Source organism: Anolis carolinensis, chromosome 1 (genome assembly GCF_035594765.1).
Source record: "Anolis carolinensis isolate JA03-04 chromosome 1, rAnoCar3.1.pri, whole genome shotgun sequence".
Taxonomy (NCBI): Eukaryota; Metazoa; Chordata; class Lepidosauria; order Squamata; family Dactyloidae; genus Anolis; species Anolis carolinensis.
The window spans coordinates 88,298,948-88,319,848 of NC_085841.1; the positions used below are offsets into that span (position 1 = coordinate 88,298,948).

Below are 20,901 nucleotides of genomic sequence, written 5' to 3' on the forward strand. Positions count from 1 at the left end.
AGCAACAAAAATAATTGAGACTTTTTCATTCAAATTCAGAAACAGAAAAACTATAATTCTCTGTCACTGACTCTTGAAGTTTTTCCACCCAAATCAATAGTGTAACTTCAAAATACTCCAGTTCTGGGTTGCAGCCAAAACCAGCTGTATTTATTCTGCTAAGCTTTCTTGAGAGTTTGTTTCATAATTATGAATACTCAGAAGGCAATTTACTTAAATCAAAATGGAAGGCATTCCATCTATCAGGCAACAGCTATCCTAACTAAACATTTATGAACAAAGGTTAGGAAAGATTGACCAGAAAAGGTCAAAAATGCTTACATACTTGGAATGTAAGTGGCCAGAAGAAGTATGCAGAAATATAGTTGGTTTGATGATAATCTTAGTTCCCAGATTAAATAAAGGAAAATGAAAAATGTACAGTCTGCTAGATGAAATGTGCCCTGCAATAAGCATTTGATGGCTCTCACCCCTCCAAGTATCCTACCCACATTATCAGGGTTAGGTTTAGGAACACAGTATTTCTACATTTTCTTAAACCTTTAAACCAAGGATGGGCAAAGTATGGCCTTGAAGATGCATGTGATCCTGCCCCAGATGTTTTGTAGTATATTCAACACATCTGGAATCTAGTGATATTTTCTTGCCAAAAATTAGAGTGACTTGCTGCTTCAGACAGAACAATTTGTCTCTTTAATGTTTAACATCAAAAATATCCATTTTTGAGAATCCACAGTGAACTACAAGCCACTTCGAGGTTTTTGCTTAAATTATTTTGACAGACCTGATACAATATGGTTTAATTGCTCTTGATGTATATATGATTCGCATTTGGTATGTAAGGAAATATCTATTTCAAAAAAGCAAACAACAAATAATATTTATTACGCACTTCCAACTTTGGCCTTGGAGAGGGGGCAAAGCTCAGAGACTGAGCTGCTTTATATGAACAGTAGAGTCTCGCTTATCCAACGTAAACGGGCTGGCAGAACGTTGGATAAGCGAATATGTTGGATAATAAGGAGAGATTAAGGAAAAGCCTATTAAACATCAAATTAGGTTATGATTTTATAAATTAAGCACCAAAACATCATGTTATACAACAAATTTGACAGAAAAAGTAGTTCAATACGCAGTAATGCTATGTAGTAAGTACTGTATTTATTAATTTAGCACCAAAATATCACGATGTATTGAAAACATTGACTACAAAAATGCGTTGGATAATCCAGAATGTTGGATAAGTGAGACTCTACAGTCGTAACAGTTCCCATTTTTAGTTATAGTTTAAGCAGGAGTTTGTGCATAAGGACAGGAGATATATGTACCTGAGATTTTGCAGAGAACCGATCTATCAGCCACATAGACATTATCACAATAGGCATATCAATGGTCTGCATCAGCATAAAACAACTTTATTTATGGTAAGTGGGGTGATTACATTGGACTTTCATTTGCAGTTGTGATCAGTATTGACAAAGTAGTGTAACCCCTATGAACTAATGTGAAAGAATGCAGTTCAAAGAGAGGGAATGAGAAGCGCAAGTTACCTGCAATCTCTTAACAGCACAGAGAGCAAGATCTGTTGTAGCTGAGCAGTTTGGAGATGTAATGAGCAGCTCAGGATTGTCTAGTTGGACTTCAGCAGCTTAGAGCTGGCTCACAGATGGCTTTTGCCCCAGTTTGCTTTAATCCAATAATGCTATTCTGTTCTGTCTCATACTGCACACCCAGAAGTGCTTTGGAAGTGAAAAATAATAATAAGGGGCTTCTTCCAGCTGATACTGATGTAAGAAATGTAACTGCATCACTGCTCTTTTTCTCATCATGTGTACATGGCTCTCAAGATCAAAATTGCTGAGACTAAGGTAAAGAAAATCAAGTCGGTGCTGAACTCAAGGTCATTTTATAGAATTTCTGTAGGCGACATTCAGCAGGTATTTGGAAGAACCTCCTTTGGCTCTTAAAAAAACAAATAAAAATGGGTGGTGTTATTGGGGAAATATTTAAAGTGTTGATAAGAAGGGTTGGAGGAAGTGTCAGCAACAAGGAGGATTTTGCAAAGTTGTAACTAGTCAAATAGTGTCTTAGAAATATTTGCTAATAGCCTTTTCCGTGAGCTCCTAAAGCATCATTAATTACTGTTTTTATTCTAGCCAGAAATAGTATAAATGCTTTCAAGCTGCATGAATAGCAATAGCTCTCATTATTTAAACAGAACAACCCAAGAAGGAATAGGTTTGAGACTTGTGACCGACAGTTTCCATGTGAATGTGTACATAGTTTCTGCAGGAAACTATATTTTTGAAAGCTCCAGATTCTTGAAACATACATATTTAGATTTGGGAGCAGAGTGTGGAATGACATGAATAGGCTTACCAGTAATCCTGAATTTGAGTGCTGTCTTGGATCAGAATCAAAGCATTTGGCAGCCATCTGAAAGACTCTTCTACAGTTCAGTTAGAAAGGGTTTGCTTCTTTACATCTTTCTCTTTCTGTCTTTCTTTTCTTTTCTTTCTTTCTTTCTTTCTTTCTTTCTTTCTTTCTTTCTTTCTTTCTTTCTTTCTTTTCTTTTTTCTTTTCTTTTCTTTTTTTTCTTCTATCCTTTAGCATATTTTCAAACAGAAAATAAAATGTGTAACCCTTTGCATATCCTCCAAATGTTCTGATTTTGCAGGGACAGTTTTGATTAATCTTCTGTCATCCTACTTTTTCACCTGTCCTAAGGTGAAAATGCCCTAAGTAGCTCTCTCCTTCTTCCACTGTACCCTTTTATCCTCAATTTACTTCAGTCATGGCAAACTGAGTTCAAAGTGCAAAATTAGTTTCCTTTCAGGCCCCTTCCACATAGCTGTATAAAATCCTCATTGAACTGGATTATATGGCAGTGTGGACTCAATGACCCAATTCAAAGCAGATATTCTGGGTTATTTGGCTGTGTGGAAGGGCCCTCAGTTAACTCAGCAGAAGAGAGAAAGGGCTGAATCTTTCTCTTCCCAGTAGGTTCAGTTTGGATCTACATTGCCACATAATTCAGTTTCTGAATTCAGATTATCTGATGAATGTACATTGCCATATAATTTAGTTCAAACAGATAATCTGGATTCAGAAACTGGATTATATGGCAGTGTAGATGGGGTCTCAGGCAAAAGGAAACTGCTTGCAGCCTCTTCTTGTGTGTGTGTGATCTTCATTATTTACCATTGCCATCTTGGCCACACTTTGATGTTGCTTGACCACACATTTCCTAGTTTTCATCTGTTAAATGCTGAAGAGTATTTCCATGGATGGTGCTGAACTGAAATCCCCAGTATTTCTCACATTAACTCTATTGCTAGGGCTGCTGGGAATTGTGGGTCAGCAAAAGTTGGAGGGCCATGCACATCTCAACTCTGCTTTAAATCCCTGGTTCCCAAACATTCTACGTCAGAGGAGTTAAGGTCATTGTGTATCATTGTCATATGTTCCCTAAGCACTGTCCATTCTAGCTGGAGGCTTCTGGGTGTTGAAATTCAAAATATCTGGAAGACAGATTCTCATCAAGCAACTCTTATGTTTCTAGAGTTATAAGCATTATATAAAGTAGAATATCAGAATCATAGAAACAAAGTTGGATGAGACCACAATGCAATCCAGTCCAAATTCCTTTTATGTGAGAATACAATAGTCAAAACACTCCCAATGAATGGCCATACAATCTCTGTTTAAAACCCTCAGAGAAGGAAACTCCACCACACTCTGAGGCAGAGTATTCCACTATTGAAAATCTCTTACTATTAAGAAGTTCTTCCCAATATTCAGTTGAAATCTCTTAAATCCATTACTCCATGTTCTGGTCACTGCAACAGCAGAAAGGAGGTTGACTCTATCTTCAATATGATATCCTTTCAAATAACTAGACATGTCTATTATGCCACCTCTTAACTTCTTTTCCAGACTAAACCTACCTAGCTCCCTAGGACACCCCTCATATGGTATGGTTACCAGACATTTTATGCTTTTGGTTGACCTTCTCTAGACACGTTCCAACTTGTCAATATCGTTCTTGACTTGTGGTGCCCAGAACTGGACACAGTATTCCAAGTGAGGTCTGATCATAGCAAAATAGAGTGGGACTATGACTTCACTCAATCTAGACACTATACTTCTATTGATACTGCTTAGAATTGCACTTGCTTTTTTAAGTTGATGCATCACACTGTTGACTCATGTACAGCTTGTCATCTATTTAGTCTCCTAAATGTCTTTCACATATACAGTTTCAAATCAGGTGCCACCCATCTTGTATGTATCTGAACATTTCATTCTTCTGTCTATATGTAATACCTTATATTTCTTGTTGCAATTCATTTTCTAAATAAAGTTGAAATGTCAGGGCAGGAGATAAACTATAGTGTGTTGCTGGATTTGGGGCCTTGGTTAATTTCCAAAAGCAGCCATGAGTCACTGCATAGGTTCACACAGACCAATGCAATATATTGTTTATTCGTTTTACAAAGTGGTTTATGATGTGATCGCTTGGTTGGTCACTCCATAGGTCTTGCTCTTCCAGATAGTGCAAAAAATATTCAGTTTGTAAAAATTCAGCAAATTATAACCCTAATTCTTAGTTTTCTTTTGTCACAGCAGCCATCAAAGTATAACCAAATTCTTGAAATTTACTTTTAAAAAATTGACTAACATATTTTTGGTATTTTCTTATAATAAAATGTACACTATTTTAAAAAGTAATTATCTACTTTCTTGTTACATAAAAATAATTGTTTGCTTTTTTGGTTTCCTAAAAACTACTTGAAAATACTATAGGCTGCTAATTAAACTTAACTGAGTAGTGCAGCTTAATTTTACTTTTTTACTTTACAGGTTGTTTTGCTCAAACTGCTCATATGTGTGATCATATTCTACTTGGTGTATTATGTGGTCCTTTGCATTTGTTTCACAACATTCAGGTGAGAATATATTTACAATAATTATGTATAAATGAATTGATACAAGTATGGTAAAGGGTTTGCAATATTATGTTGCTGCAGAATAAGCCCTCACATATTTTGGATGGGATTTTTAGGCAAAACAAATCCCATTATGGCTGCCAAATACGCATAAGTATGCTTAACTCACTGAGCTATGTGAAAACCTCAAAATCTTAAATGCTTATTAGACAGGAAAAAATAAAATACTAAATCATCTTAGCAAGCTAATAAAGGTATAAAGGAAATCAACACAGATGCTAAATAATGTATTATTATTATTATTATTATTATTATTATTATTATTATTATTTATATCTCACGTTTTCTCTCCATAGAGACTCAAAGCAGCTCACAACTAAAACATTTCAATACAACTTGAAATGTACAAATATACAGTAGAGTCTCACGTATCCAATGTAAACGGGCCGGCAGAACGTTGGATAAGCAAATATGTTGGATAATAAGGAGAGATTAAGGAAAAGCCTATTAAACATCAAATTAGGTTATGATTTTACAAATTAAGCACCAAAACATCATGTTGTACAACAAATTTGACAGAAAAAAATAGTTCAATACACAGTAATGCTATGTAGTAATTACTGTATTTACGAATTTAGCACTAAAATATCACGATGTATTGAAAACATTGACTACAAAAATGTGTTAGATAATCCAGAACGTTGGATAAGCGAGTGTTGGATAAGTGAGACTCTACTGTACAAATATTTAAATATTAAAACAGTATTAAACTACATTAGTATTAGAACAATTCAGGTTAAAACCATAAAAGCATATAAAATCACATCACAAAATCACAGCAGCCATTGACGGTCTTAAACACCTTCATATTTAAAAGCCTGCCTAAAAAAAAAGGTCTTAGCCTGCTGCCAGAAGGACAGCAGGGAGGGGCCCATTCTGGCATACCTGGGAAGAAGAGAGTTCCAGAGTCAAGGGACAGCCACCGAGAAGGAAGGCCTGCTCTCTCATTCCCACCAACCAAAGTTGAGATGGAGGTGGGACTGAGAGAACGGCCTCTCCTGAAGATCTCGGTGCCCGGGCGGGTTCATTCAAGGGGATGTTGTCAGCCAAATAGCCTGGACCTGAACCATCTAGAACTTTAAAGGTCATAACCAGCACTTTGAATTGTGCCCGGAAACAAACTGGCAGCCAGTGGAGCTACCGCAACAGGGAGGGTTGTCAGCCCCCTGTAGCCAGCCCCAGTTAGCAACCTGAGTGCAGCTCTTTGAAAGAGTTGAAGCAGTCTTTAGAGGCATCATGTTACAGTAATCCAGATGGGATGTAACTAAGGCATGAGCCACCGTGGCAAGATCTGGCTTTTCAAGGAACAGGCGTAGTTGGCATACAGGTTTTAATTGTGCAAAGGCCCTCCTGGCCACCACAGATACCTCAGCCTCTAGATTCAGTGCCAAGTCCAGGAAGACCCACAAGCTGCGGACCTGTGTCTTTAGGGGGAGTGTAACCCCATCCAGTTTAAATCTGGATCCTTATTCCCTGATCTGACTTACAACTGACCAGGAGTACCTCTGTCTTATCTGGATTAAGTTTCAATTTGTTTGCATTCATCAAGTCCATTTCTGATGACAAACACTGGTTTAAGGTCAGGACAGCTTCCTTGGCATTAGGTGGAAAGGAGTAGTAGAGTTGGGCTGCATATAGGTGGCACCGAACTCCAAACTCTGGATGAACTCTCCCAATGGTTTCATGTACATTATAAAGTAGTGTAATAAATAACTGATGTTCAGATGGCTTACACCACCACTGACATTTCAAATATCTTCAACAGATTGCAGATGTTGGACGGACTGGCACCTTTTGATTTTAAGACAAAGCCTTCATGGATTAACACATATTATTTAGGTAAAACCTGCTTTTCAGGTTCTGTATTAAAGTTGCTACATAATTTTCCAGCTCTGAATGGTAAACATTTTAAACATTGTGTAAAAATTCTTACATTCAATCACCTTTAAATGCCTTTAGCAGCAACCATTTAGAAGTCAAGGATCTCCAATGGGCTACTCTACATGGTAAGCCACACCTTTCCTAAGAAAACTTGATCAAATTCATGGAGTCAAAAGATATCTTGAAGGCATGTACATAAACACAGAGGAAAATGCTGGGGTAAAAAAGGGCAGGTTGATGGCAAGAGTTGTGCGCCTTCTGACTTCTAAACAGAATTTGGGCTCAAGGTGGTATCTTTTTCTTTGTTTCAGGCAGTTAAATGTCCAGCCATGCTGGGACACTTCTTGTTACCTGATTCCATTTCAAAATGGAGAAAGGAGGGCTGGGAGAATGAATGCTGGATGGTGTAAAAATGCTCCATCCTCCAAGAAATTCATAAAGAAGAATTCCAATCAGTTCTTCTGCTTATGTGCCAATTTACCATTGTTGTTATGTGTCTTCACCTAAACTTATTTTTATCTTGCTTTCCACTCTTAAACGGGACTCAAAACAGCTCAGAACACTAAAAACAATGTACATTACCATTTAAAACCTGCAATGTAGAAACATTAAAATGAAATTAAACATAAATTCATTAAAAACAAATAATTTAATTCCATAAAACCATTAAAACTGTTTCTTTAAAGAAATATTAAAACACTACATAGTACTCCTGGGCTCATTCTTAAAAAACCTTCCTTGACAAGGTTTATGCAGAACAGGTTTGCTGTTCTTTCAACATGAGAGAGGATGGCTTGCCCAAAATTTCCCAGTGGGCTTCCATGGCTGAACTAGGGGTGGCTCTACATCAGGCACGGGAAAACTTTGGTCCACCACGTGTTTTAGACTCTAACTCTTGGCCATTAGGAATTGGTCCAAAACACCTGGAGGGTGGAAGTTTGCCCATGCCTGCTCTACATGGACCATTTATCCTGGGACTGATCCAGAGTGGTGAATGCGGGATTCGTCCCAGGATGGTTTATACTAGGGGACCTCAAACTTTTAAAGCAGAGGGACTATCCCTCAGACTGTGTGTGTGCGTGTGTGTGTGTGTGGGGGGGGGGGAAGACTATAGTTAAAAAAACATAAATGATTTCCTATGTACACTGCACATATCTTATTTGTAGTGCAATATATATATATATATATATATATATATATATATATATATATATATATGAGAAAGAACAATACAATATTTAAAATGAAGAACAATTTTAACTAATTTAAACCAGTATTTCAATGGAAAGTGTGGGATTGCTTTTGGCTGATGAGATAGTCAAGTTAATTGCTGTTGTGTGCCTTCAAGTTGTTCCAATCTAAGTCTAAAGTTTAGGGCAGGGACCAGGTAAATGACGCATCCAACCTGCGGGCCTTAGTTTGGGGACTCCTAGCTTATACTGGCAATTCCCCCTTACTGGCCGCTGTGGAGGCAAGAAGGAGTCCTGACTGCCAAACTGTTACCCTTAGCATCCTCCTTTTTTGCCTCATTATTGTGGCCAGCAGACGCAGCACGGCTTGTGTTGGTGGCTCATCTTCTTGAGTGACTTTAGCCAAGGCACCAGAGATGACTTAATGCGCTGACAGAAGGGTTGGATTCAAACAGAAGATTGCACCCAATGGCCTCCTAAGACATTTCCCTCCCCTGTTAAACTAATGTTTGAGGAGGCATGAGGTACATGGGAAGATCTCAGAGGCAGACTAGGCCCAGATATTACCGCGGTTATGCCTGTTTATGTACTTTTATATCATTTGCTCCAATTGTCTGAATTTGGCAGGAAAACCCCAGCTGCTCCCATGTCCACTCTTTATTTCAATTGAAGTAAACTAAATTCAACATGAAAATTAATTTTTGTTCAATTAATTAAGTGTGGGTGAAAAGATGAGGAGAGGCAAAATTTTGTCCTTTCCAATATGTTCAGGCAAAAGTGAACTTCTAACTTGTCCGTTCTACCTCATTAAAAACTTTTGCATTATTGACTCCACTCTGTTGGTCTTTGGCCACACATGTCCCAGTTTTCATTTGTGAGATATTGGAGTGCATGCTGTATCCACAAAGATTTGCATGAACTGGCTTGAACTGGCTTATCACTACACAATTTCAGTGCTTTTAGTCCACTTCAAACAAAACAGTATGTCACAGAATTTCATAGATAAAGTGGAATGTTAGCATTATACTTGTGTAGCGTGAAAGGACCCTAGGATTCATTATAGATACCTATTGAGGTATGCTGTGTGATATGTGAAACATCCTGACTGTTTGTAAAGCTATTATGTTTTCCCTTCTGGGCCAAATGAGAGAAATGTACATTAAGCAAATGCGTTTCAGTTCATAATCTTTTCCTGAAAGGAAAGCTAAATCACTACAAATAAAACCCCTTTGAGTGCAAATTGTTATGATAAACATCATGAAACATGTATAGACGCAGAAAGGGGTGTAAGATCTGTAACCGATCTGCATTTAAATGCAAATAACATTTTTAATGGGGCTATTTGTGTTTCCTATGGGGGGCGAGGTGAGGAGATATACAGTTGAAACAAGTTACTGCTTATATTCAGGTCACATTTCACTTCTGCGTGTATGTGTATATCTTCAAGTCCCTTGTCGACGTATGGTTTTCTTAGGCAAAGAATCCTTAGAGATAGGTTTGCTAGTTCTTCCTCTGAAATATAGCCCACAGCATGGGGTATTCATTGGCAGTCTCCTAATCAAGTACTAACTGTGACCCCTTCTACACTGTCATATAAAATCCAGATTATCTGCTTTGAACTGGATTATATGGCAGTTTAGACTCATATAATCCAGTTCAAAGCAGATAATGTGGATCATCTGCTTTGATAATCTGGATTGCATGGCGGTGTAGAAGGGCTTCCAATATCAAGCAAAATCGGGTGCCTTTAGGGTCTCCACATGTCTATGAGGATGATAGGACCAGGGAAAGGGACTTTCTGATTCTGAAAGGGACATCTACCAAGCGCTTCTTTTGAGGACAGATTTATAGATGGTAGGGAAAGAGTCAGTAATCAGCCTTAAAACATTTAGGGGCGGCAGTGTTGGCCATGCAGCAAAAGACAACAAAGTACAAAATCCACAAAAGAGCAGCACCTTTCTTGACCAACCAAAATGCAGACAATAGATCACATAAACTTTCAAAGCTTCACTAGTTTCTTCATCTAGCAAAGATGATTTAAAAAACCACTCACGAGAAGAAAAATGTTATTAGAGTCACAGGTCTACATTTTGCCTCATATATTACATCTGTTGTCAGTTAAGATTGTCTGAAGGGATTTCAATGGAGGCAGAGGTCATTCCTCTTCTCAGCCATGTGGGGAATGGGGAGAAAGGGCAATAACGGAGATCAGGGTTTGGGTCCCTGTTTGGCCACAGAAACCTTGTGTGTGCCCTTGGGTGAACCACATTTTCTTAGTTCCTGAAAACATCATGATAGGGTCACCATAACAAATAATATTAGGGTACTATAAGTTCAGAAATCACTTGAATAACAACATTTTAACCCCATCAGGAACAAAAGGGGGATTTTTAAAGCATCTGAAAAAGTTGAATGACAGAAGATTAATTGGAACTGTCCCTGCCAAATCAGGATACCAATGCATGGAGGGCTGCATGATTCCCATTGCTGGAAATGGGAGGAATGTTAGTCCAAGTTCCAGTAGACCCATAGAAATTAATGAGACTTCTGAAGGTCATGGCTTGCCATTCAGTTGGTGCTAACATTGGATTTAGTCCAATGTCATTTCATATATCATTTCATTATTATATCCTGTTGGACAATAAGCGTGTCATTCCAAAGAAGACTTCCACTGAGGGCAATGTACCCAAACATTTTATTCAGGGAGGTCTTGGTATGTAAGCTCGTCTACTTGGCTTGGTGTAGCCAAAAGAGATCAATCTGGAAGGTCTTTGTTGTTTTTAAAATAGTTTTCATCATGCTTAAATCAAGATTTAATTTTTAATGTGTGTTCTTAGCTGCTTTGAGTACCTTTTTGTGGAAAAGGTAAGCTGAAAATAAATAAATAAACAAACAAACAAATAGCTAGAAATTATCTAATTAGGACATAAATATAGTATTAGTTAATGGTCTGCACTGTGTTGAGTAGTGTAGATTACCCACTCCTTTAATGTTCAGTCATCTGTCCCAGCAAGTCATTGCACACAGATAAATGCTAAAGTTGTTACAAGATTTATATGGGGAACAGTAATTAGTTTATATATTCCTCCCCCAATAGCTTTGTGACAAAATTAACGAATGTCCTCCTAAGGAGATGATGATGATGATGATGATGATGATGATGATGATGATTATTATTTTGTATTACTATGTTCCAAGGGTCTCTTTTAGGTTTTTCTGCAAGCAGCTATAGAACACTGGGATTTTCATTTGGATATTGTGCTAAGGCAATAAAGAAACTGGATTGAACTGAATCATGTTAAATGAGCAATTTTGCTACTTCATTTCTTCAATTGCTCATGTGTGACTACATCATAGTCACACTTCAAGGCATATACTCCACTCTTATGGATGTTGCACCATTTCAGATTTATACTAATTTACCTGTGTTCTCTGGATGATTCTAGCATTACAGTCTTGGCTTCTCTCTTCAATTTCCAGCTCTTGCAATCTACAACCATGTAAAGCATTTCCAGTGACCAAACAGCATTACTTTTTAACATTTTTAAAAGAAGGGTACTTAAATTGTTGTTGATTTATACTTCCAGTATCCAATCACCTTGGGCTTTTACAGTTTGGCCGTACTACACTTCAAGTTGACAACCAAACCAAGCAATTGCATCCAAAGCTAAGACATGGTCACAATTTGATCTAGAAATGTCAAGAGACTAGAAACAAACAATACTTAGCACTCTGCCAATTTATGAGCTGTTTTTGAACTGATGCACCACAGACATTACTACTTAGTAATCAATAGTTTTTATATTCACAGAAGTTGAACTGCATACATTGGTTTTCATGACTCATGAAAGTGAAACACTCATGTCAGCCAATTGCACCAGCCCAAGGAATTAATGAGATTTAAGAGATCCTTCCTTTCCCACCTCTTGCTCTCCTAAATGCAAGGGAGAAAAAGAAGACTATAAAACAAGTGGTGTCATTCAAAATGATTAACAACTAGTTTCAGGATCTAGTCTTTTCCTCCCTTTGACCCTTTCATGTCTCCATTCTTCTTGACCACTCCAGTTACTATCTTTTCCTCCCTCTTGGTACTTCTGGCTATTTGTCAATTGCTCCAGACACTGCATTTTAAAAAACAATTTTAACAACCAGTTCTGATGAACTGGTGCAAACAGACTGAATGACACCACTAGATACAATCATTAGTTATCCCTTTTGTCTCTTTCTCACAAATGTTCCCTCGCATGATTAAGAAAAGCTAGTACATCCAGGGTTATACATGGGACAGCAGCAGATTAACTACAATAATGACCACAGCATCTGTTTAGGATCTGAGGAGTATATTAGCGAGACCATTCTTAGCCAGTCTATTGCACAGATGAAAGTAGCTTTCCTTTCCTTTATATAGGTCTCATTGCTAAAAGAAGACAGTTATAACTGAGGGCAAGACAACAGACACCAAAGGCTAGGGTTGGTATTCAACTACTGGAAGCCCTCTTTTACTTTGTTAAATGCTGTGAATGTTTACTACTAATTTTGACTGATGACGGATCAGATCCTTGGGTGATAAAATGGATTGTCTCCTGGCCTCAAGAAGGAGCCAACTGTTCAAAGCAACATTTAATGGTATAGACTTTTAAGTTAATTTTGTTCATGCAGTTACTGCTGGTCTAAATGACAATAAGTACCCATAAACTACTTTAATTTAATGTATAATGAGATTTTGGTTGTGATGAACAGGAGACTGCAGTAAATACGTTTGTGTGTTAAAAATACACTGAAATTATGAAAAACTGACACATTGCTAAAATGTACATTAAAGCCTAATAGTGGTATTTTAAAGGCCATGGTGAAATCATGTTCATAAATTGGTCAAAATGCAACTGTCAGCTAAGCTTTTGGAAACTGGTGTGGTGTGCAGCATAACATATTTCTCTCATTAAAGGTTGCAATCCAGAAATGGGCTCAGGATTTTATGCTGGGTAAAACTCTCCTTCCATACTATAGTGCTTTTCTTGCAGAGAAGGAAACACCTCTATAACATTGCATTTGAAAATGAAGGTGGCCCTGGTGATTGCATTTGTTGTTATCCCAGATGACAGTGGATTGGGGAAGGAACCTAGATCAGAGAGCATGGCAGCCTTATGCATATGTGGCATGTTGCAAGATTCTGAGAAGAACACAAGAGGTACTGCCATGGCAGGTTTTTAGCGACATAAATTTAGAGACATCAGGACCACACCAGTAACCGAATACATACTCTGCACCAGAGCTTTCAGACATCACATTTTTGGACCTTAACTTCTAGAACTCTTAAATAGCAATTCTTGTGAGCTCCACTTATTACTATAAAGAGGAGATTATTCCTCTGAACATTAAGTTCAGTGCTAAACAACCTGGTTGTACCACTGTGCATGAAAACATGCATAAAAACTTATTGCAGTTTATATCTCCTTGAGCAATTGCATCTGCATCTTCATTAGAAAGGACCCTGTTACACACTGAGTAAGGATAAATACTGTTGCTAACTCTTTCCCTTACATCTTATGACAATTTGACACACAATTTAGAGGCCCCTGGATTAGCAATTGCAGGATAAAAAGTTTCTTCTACTGCTGTAACGTATTTTGTATGATTCCAGTTCTTCTAGTGTCACTGGAGATAACCTATTTCATCTCTGGACTACTCTTTGTCTTGGTTGTAGAAGAATGGGTTTGGGATTATGCTATAACTGTTACAGTCATTCACATCGCAGTAACTTCAGCTGGTATGTATGCTGTTTAATACTCTTTCAGAAACAGAAGTACTGTTCATTAAAAAAGAAACAGAAAAATGTTAAAAGCCATACTGTTGGCTTTACTGGCTTTACTTGTCATTTTTTAAAATGTAGGACATGCATCTATAATCTGAAATGGAGTTATTAAGCAAGAAAGACTTTTCTTATTATTTCATTTCTATTTCAGGAAAAGCTTGTCTGCTTGATAGACAGCTGCTAGTGGCAGTAAATTAGAAAGAAAGATTGTTAACTCAAGAGACTTGAGTTTAATTTTGTTCACAAGGTTATTGCTGGTTTTAGGTGACAATAAATACTCATAAATTACTTTAATTTTATGTACATTGGGGTTTTGATTGTGGTAGGCAGGTGACTTGATTTGAGGGGCAATGCCAACTGTAGGGGCTGAATGGTAGTCACTGTTTATCAGCCTGTGCTGGATTTATGCACAAGATAAATAAGCTACAATTTAGAGACACGATTTATAAAGTGCTTCTAAATATCAAGAAAATGTCAAGCTTTACTTAATGGTTACAATAATATTTAAGGAGAGGGGCAATGTTAGACCCTCAATGTAGTCTAGCTTATGGGGGGAAAGTAGTAAAAGAAAGGATTGAGGCGCATCTAGACTGTAGAATTAATGCAGTTTGATGTCACTTCAACTGCAATGTTATGGAATCATGGGAGTTGTAGTTTGGTGGCGTACCAGCAGTCTTTAGTAGAGAAGGTTAAAGACCTTGTAAAACAGCTCTCAAGATCCTATAGCAATGTCAAGCTGCATTGATTTTCCAGTGTAGATGCACCTTGAGGGTGCATCCACACAGCTCACAAAATGCATGAGCTCCTGTGCTTTTACCTGAGGTGCTCAAACAATGCCTCAGGTAAAACCAAATTCACTCGGCACAAAGCAGGAAAACCCTGCTTTGTGTCATATTAATTTGACATCTGTTCTTTCCAGCTGTGGTCGCTGTGTGGATTGGACCCAGGGATCATGTTGTGCGACTTTCATACCTAATCTACACAGTTGTCCCAAGACAGACCTCACCCCCTCCCCAAAACCCCTCTAAAAACCCTAAAAAGTATAAATTATTTACCCAGCCGCCATTACCCTGCTGCCGACCCTCTCCTGCAGCGTAGAAATGACCAGGAGAAGGGAGGAGGGGGAATCGCTCCTGGCCCCTTTTCTCCTACCCATCAGGAGAGGGCTGGCAGCAGGGTAATTGCTGCTGAGTAAGTAATTTATACTTTTAAAGGCTTTTCTGGGGTTTTTTGTTGGTGTCTGGACACGTCCCCAGGAAAGCACAATTGTTCAGGAATGGTGTGTGGACTTTAACCTGCGTCCAATCATGTTTCTTAAACATGATTGGGAGCAAGTTAAAGGGCTGTGTGGAAGCAGCCTGAGTCTCTATGGTACAAAAAAGTATATATCTCAAATTATTTCAGTGGGTTTCAACCCACCTCAGAATTTATGGCCTTCTTAAGGGGGGAAAATAGTAATCAATATGCAGGGATTAACATTTTTAAAAATTCCTTCCTGCTGATATTCCAATTGTTTTCCTTTGCAGAAGCGCATATATACATATTTCTGGCATGAAACACATTGGGATAATTTAAGAATTCACACTTTTGCATGCAACTTGAAACTAATATTTTACATCAGCTTCATCCTGCACAACCTCACAGGACTATTATATTAAGGGAAGAGAAAACTATGAAGAGTGCCCTGAGCACAGTGAAAGGAGAATGGAATATAAATGGAATACATTGCTCTACAGGGCTTCCACTCCACTCCAGTCACCTCACCTAAGTCTTATCTCTGTGAGCAATAACAGAGTCCTGCTTGCTCTCCAGAAGTTGGCTGGAAAGGTGAAAGCACTCTGGTAGAAGTCATAACTTCTGCATCTTCATTCCTGACTAGGGGCTGTTAAAGAAACCAGAGAGTTTCCAACACTGTTCCCTGAAAACCACAAAAAAGTGTGAATTCAAGCATTTACTTTGTGTCTCATGGAACAGTGTTTAAGATCCAATCCTCCATTTTTATAGCCTATACACTATTCCACAAGACAAGCCAGGAAAGGGATATATGTAGCCCTCTATATGTTGTTGGATTGCAGCTCCCATCACTCATCATCATGGCCTATGCTGACTAGAACTAATGGGAGCTGTGGACCCCAAACTTCTGAAGGTACTGCTGTAAGCGCAAATGGGTGGAGAGATGCAGGTCACCATGCTGACAACCATTTTTAAAGATATGTAAGGTCGAATTCTAAAATGGTCAGTACACCTTGTGTAGAATGGTTGTTTCGTGTACATTAATTTGCAACTTCGTGGATCTGCTTAAATCATATTTGTGCTTTTTATAGCTCTGAGTGAGAAAGAACATTCTGTCTAATGTTGAGTTTGGAGAGAAATGAGAAAAGTATAGCTTTAAGCTTCAAATATGAGCAATAGCAAATGTTTAATTGACTCTGTTCCCAGCAAGGGGCAACATTTTGCTTAGGCTAACTGATAAAAGATAGTGTCCTGGCATGCAAGCTCCTTTTTCTCTTTCCAACAAAAGAGCTTCACAAGGAATTCTTGCCAGCAGAAGTGGCTTATTGCCCCTACTTTCCCTCCCTCCCCCTTCAGATGGCAAGAGAATTGATTGCATGGACATATGGGGAAGGTATTTAACTGAATCTCTCCCTGCAAACTTGTATTTGTCATTCGTATAGCTTGCTACAGATTTCTAATGGTTATATTCATTACAGACAGTATTTGTCCTGTATCAGCAAGTCTCAACAGCTGATTGTATAATAAGCTTTTGGCCAGTTAAGAAAAATAATATTCAGGACACCATAAACATAGTCAAATGTAAAGAAAATGGGTGAACTATTACGAGCAAATGAATACTGAATATTATAGTCATATTGAACTATGACATGACGTTCAAGAACAATTGAAGCCAAACATATGTAATATGCAACTGCCCATCCTGAGCCCAAAGCATATGACACCAAGGGCTAAAGAGGTCAAAAAGGAGACAAAATACAGCACAATTGTTTTTGTTACGAGTGCAATTATTTCCTTTGGCCATAGGACATCACCAAAATTAGCAAAATCACTGCTTGATGTAACAAGAGTCAACAAAATACATGTGGTTTATGTTTGACAGGAGCCTCGGTGGCAAAGTGTGTTAAAGCACTGAGCTGCTGAACTTGCAGACCGAAAGGTCGCAGGATCAAATTCTGGGAGCGGAGTGAGCACCTGCTGTTAGCTCCAGCTTCTGCCAACCTAGCAGTTCGAAAATATGCCAATGTGAGTAGATCAATAGGTCTACTCCGGCGGGAAGGTAACGGCGCTCCATGCAGTCATGCTGGCCACATGATCTTGGAGGTGTCTACGGACAACGCCGGCTCTTCGGCTTAGAAATGGAGATGACCACCAATCCCCAGAGTCAATTATGACTGGACTTAACGTCAGGGGAAACCTTTACCTTTTTACGTTTGACAATGCACTGTTCCATGAATATTTGTGACTATGCATGTTTCAATATTTAATCAATTTTTAAAAAATGGAAATGCACATTAATAATGATTTGGCATTCAAATGTTAAACATGTAGGTTTTTAATTAAGATGGCTAGAAAGAGCTTTCAGAGGAAATTAACTGAAACCTGAGGTTGGCATTGTGTTGTTGCAGGGGCTATATAGTGGAACCTTGCAAATCTCACATGATCAATATGTTGAATTTCCCTTTGCTTCCATTTCATAATGCCAGGCAGTTTCTAGTGAACATAGACAACGTATCTATATACTGTATTTCTAATCCAGTGTACTGGGACTTGGAACTGTGCACATGATGCTCTTTTTAAAAGTGTAAAATAATAATAATTATAAAGTCATGTGATCAAACTTTTTGATAGGGAAGGAAAGGGTGTTAGTCTGATTTTATCTTCCTCCCTCACATAAAAAATGGCTACCAACTGTTTTAAAGAGAGGCTGTATGTGCACATCTACAAGAGAAGCTTCAGACTGACCAATATGTTTTATATTTGTTTCTTCATATGGAAATATAGCTTCATGTGTGGAGTATCCCTAGAGCAGGAAAGGCTTCTTTTTGGGTTAGACATTCCAGAATACTGCACATAATGTGGCTGTTAGTCAGGCTTTCTGCAGTTCACTTTTAGTGTGCAATTTAATACACTTTTTCAGACCCCCCCCCTCCTATGCCCACTGGTGTAACCTCAGTGAATTATTGTTTTGGCTGATTGGGTGCAGAGACTGTAAGGAAGAGGCTATACTTATAGTTCAGTTCGGGGAGAGCTGGAGAGGAGCTGTGTTTGCCATGGATAAGAATTAGGTGCTTGTCACTTTGAATTAGGGCTTTGAGACTCCTAAAATAATGACTGAGCAGCAAGACTTCTGCAAGCATGTTCTGCTTTGTGGGGTGCCTTGAAATTTGGGAGCCTATAATAAGGTGGACTGAATATAAAACATGTTGCACTGTTGATGTTTAATTGGAAATCTTTTTTAGATCTTAAAATGATTTAAATCGTTGTGATTGTGTTCACATTGTTCATTTATAACTTGGCTCCATAGAACCCAAAGAAATGATACATTGGCACTAATCACAAAATGTAACATTTCATTTGCAGTTATGTCTGAATTTCCGCTGATGATGCACTGGTGGGCAGCTTTAGGTATGGCTTAGAGTTATTTTTATGGAATTCAAAAGATAGTAGTGATACTGGATCTAGCAAATAAGTGAAGCATTTTAAAAAACAAATTGACTGTTGATGTGGAAGCCTGATCTGGTTTGGATACCATTTGTAGAAAACTGGAGATCAGTAACCTTTTACTCCCACTGTGCTCTCGACTGTTCCTGTAATTATATTGGAAGGCAGGCTCCCACTCTTAAAAAAAGACAGGTTAATTTCCGCAAAGCAAATAGGCATTTTGAGGTATGTTTGTGCAAACTGGATAAGACTGAGGGTTAAAAAGCCATTGTACCACCCAAGGGTCCCAATTCAGGTCATATCCTGTGTGACACACACACACACACACACATATATACATGCCATTAATGCAATTGCTTGTTGTCTCATTTAGTACAACCCTTCATAAAAGTGATTTACCAAAAGGCATCCTTGCCCAGGAAGCTCTCATGCACATCCTCCACTAAAATGAATAGAACTAGTATAAGTGTCACAATATTTTTTTCAGGAGACTTTTCCAGTAGCTCATGTCCTGAGGGTATAATTTACATTTCACTGAATGGGGGGAAATGGAACTCCCATTTTAATAGGACATTTTAGTGCTTAGGATTGTGATTGTGGCCTAAAGGTATGCAATTGGCCTATTAAAATAGGGTCCTATACATACACTGTATTTAGAAATGCCCGTAACTAAAAATGGTATTGCAGTCATAGATTTAATTAATGTTGATTCAAATTCTTAAAATAAATGACTTGAGAACTTCAGGATTACCATCTGACAATGTTCACATTTTTGAAATATCAGGCAGCCTCAATGGAAGAAGGTGATTGTACTACAAATGCTAAATTGGAGTTGTTTTGAAGTTCATTCTGTCATCTTTGCCCTGAAGGAAATGGCAGAAATGCTCGACATATCATTGAAACTAATGGTATGGAACAACTTCAAATACTTTACCTTGGTTTTATACTAGACTTTCATATTGGTTTTTGTATCTATTTCTGGCATGGCTTCTTATACAGAAATAGGATAATTTATAATTTAAGTAAGATGCTGAACACACCGTTAGCCATCCAGATTTGTTTCACTCTTGCATTAAAGTGTCATTAAAATGTTGTCTCTAGGAATCTCCATGTCTTCCAGTGAGAATCTATGATAAATTTCCAGTGGAAGACCTAGAGATTCCTGGAAAAAACACTTCATATGAATCAAAACTGCAACAGTCAAACTTGCAAAGGTATCTTATTATAATTTCATTTACAAAACTTGTGAAAAAAACCCAGGGAGTGAGCCTTTTGAAACAGTTGGAAAAAGAATAACCAAAGCATAACTTAACTTTCCCAGTTCAAAGCTAGTTAATTTTAATCACAAATGTACTTTAAAATTCTTTTTAGTTGTTGTTGATGCTAATAAAGAGTTCTGTTTTATTTTTTCATAGGTCTGGGCCTAATTTCAATGATTTGTGGAGGACAATGCTTGGCCTACTACTTGTTCAGAGACAATTTTATTTATCCAATCCTGGATGATTTCTGAAATACATTTTACATTGCGCCTTTCAACATTGCATTAAAAACATATTTTATGTTTTGAGCCAATGTCAGCATGTTGTTTCTAGTCATTCAGAATTGCACACACTAACATAATTCAGGTTTCTTTCTTTGTACAGAAATATTATTTTATGTTTAATAAAATTTCATGTGTAAACAAATGGAAAAGACTATTTATTGTTTGAATAATATTGGAAAGAAACTCAGTGGAACTGCAAAGAAAATGCTAAAAGTAAAAAAAATTTCAATCCTAACTGTAAATGTAATTTTCCAACAGTCAGATTATTACATTTTTATTATAGGAGAATAACTACGAGGTACAGTACATGCTTCCTAATGCAAAGAGAAACCCCTGTAGAGAGATCTGATAATCAATTTCCATTCAACTAACACCAGAGAATTATCCAATCCTTCTTTTTTACATATTCACACTCAGTTTCTCTTTTTCATTGAGTTTTTTGACATTCCCAGTTTCTTTTGTTTTGAAATTAGTGCTCATAAATGTATGTTTAAAATTGTTAGCTTTCTAAAGTTATATTCATCAGCATTGTGCTAATTTTAAAATGAAAAATCATCACAACATAAGTAAATAAACATAAAGTGATAAATCAGTTTTTAACTTTATAATCTTTATAACATGCACATGGAAACAATGCTTTAACAACTTCAAATAATGCATCACATATTATTATTTGTTAGATCCTGGGTGATTGACGTACAAGAAAACAGGGCTCCAGCATCTCATATTAAAGTGTAAGCATAGTTTTACCACAAGTAGGTTAATATCAGCAGGTATAGTCAATATAAT

At 37.6% G+C, this 20,901-nt stretch overlaps 1 protein-coding gene across 2 annotated transcripts; it reads left to right on the forward strand.

The window, feature by feature from the left end:
* The first annotated feature begins 1,223 nt into the window (after positions 1–1,223).
* On the forward strand, positions 1,224–20,232 carry tmem244 (transmembrane protein 244). 2 transcript variants are annotated; one of them, XM_062978802.1, is made up of 6 exons: positions 1,224–1,868; positions 4,864–4,949; positions 6,775–6,848; positions 13,722–13,847; positions 18,489–18,533; positions 19,985–20,232. In XM_062978802.1, the coding sequence occupies exons 1-6, from the start codon at positions 1,836–1,838 to the stop codon at positions 20,077–20,079; spliced, it is 459 nt and encodes a 152-aa protein (XP_062834872.1). In that variant the 5' UTR covers positions 1,224–1,835; the 3' UTR covers positions 20,080–20,232. The 2 variants fall into 2 exon arrangements, with proteins under 2 accessions (XP_062834872.1, XP_062834875.1); XM_062978805.1 differs by lacking the exon at positions 18,489–18,533.
* The last annotated feature ends 669 nt before the right edge of the window (positions 20,233–20,901 follow it).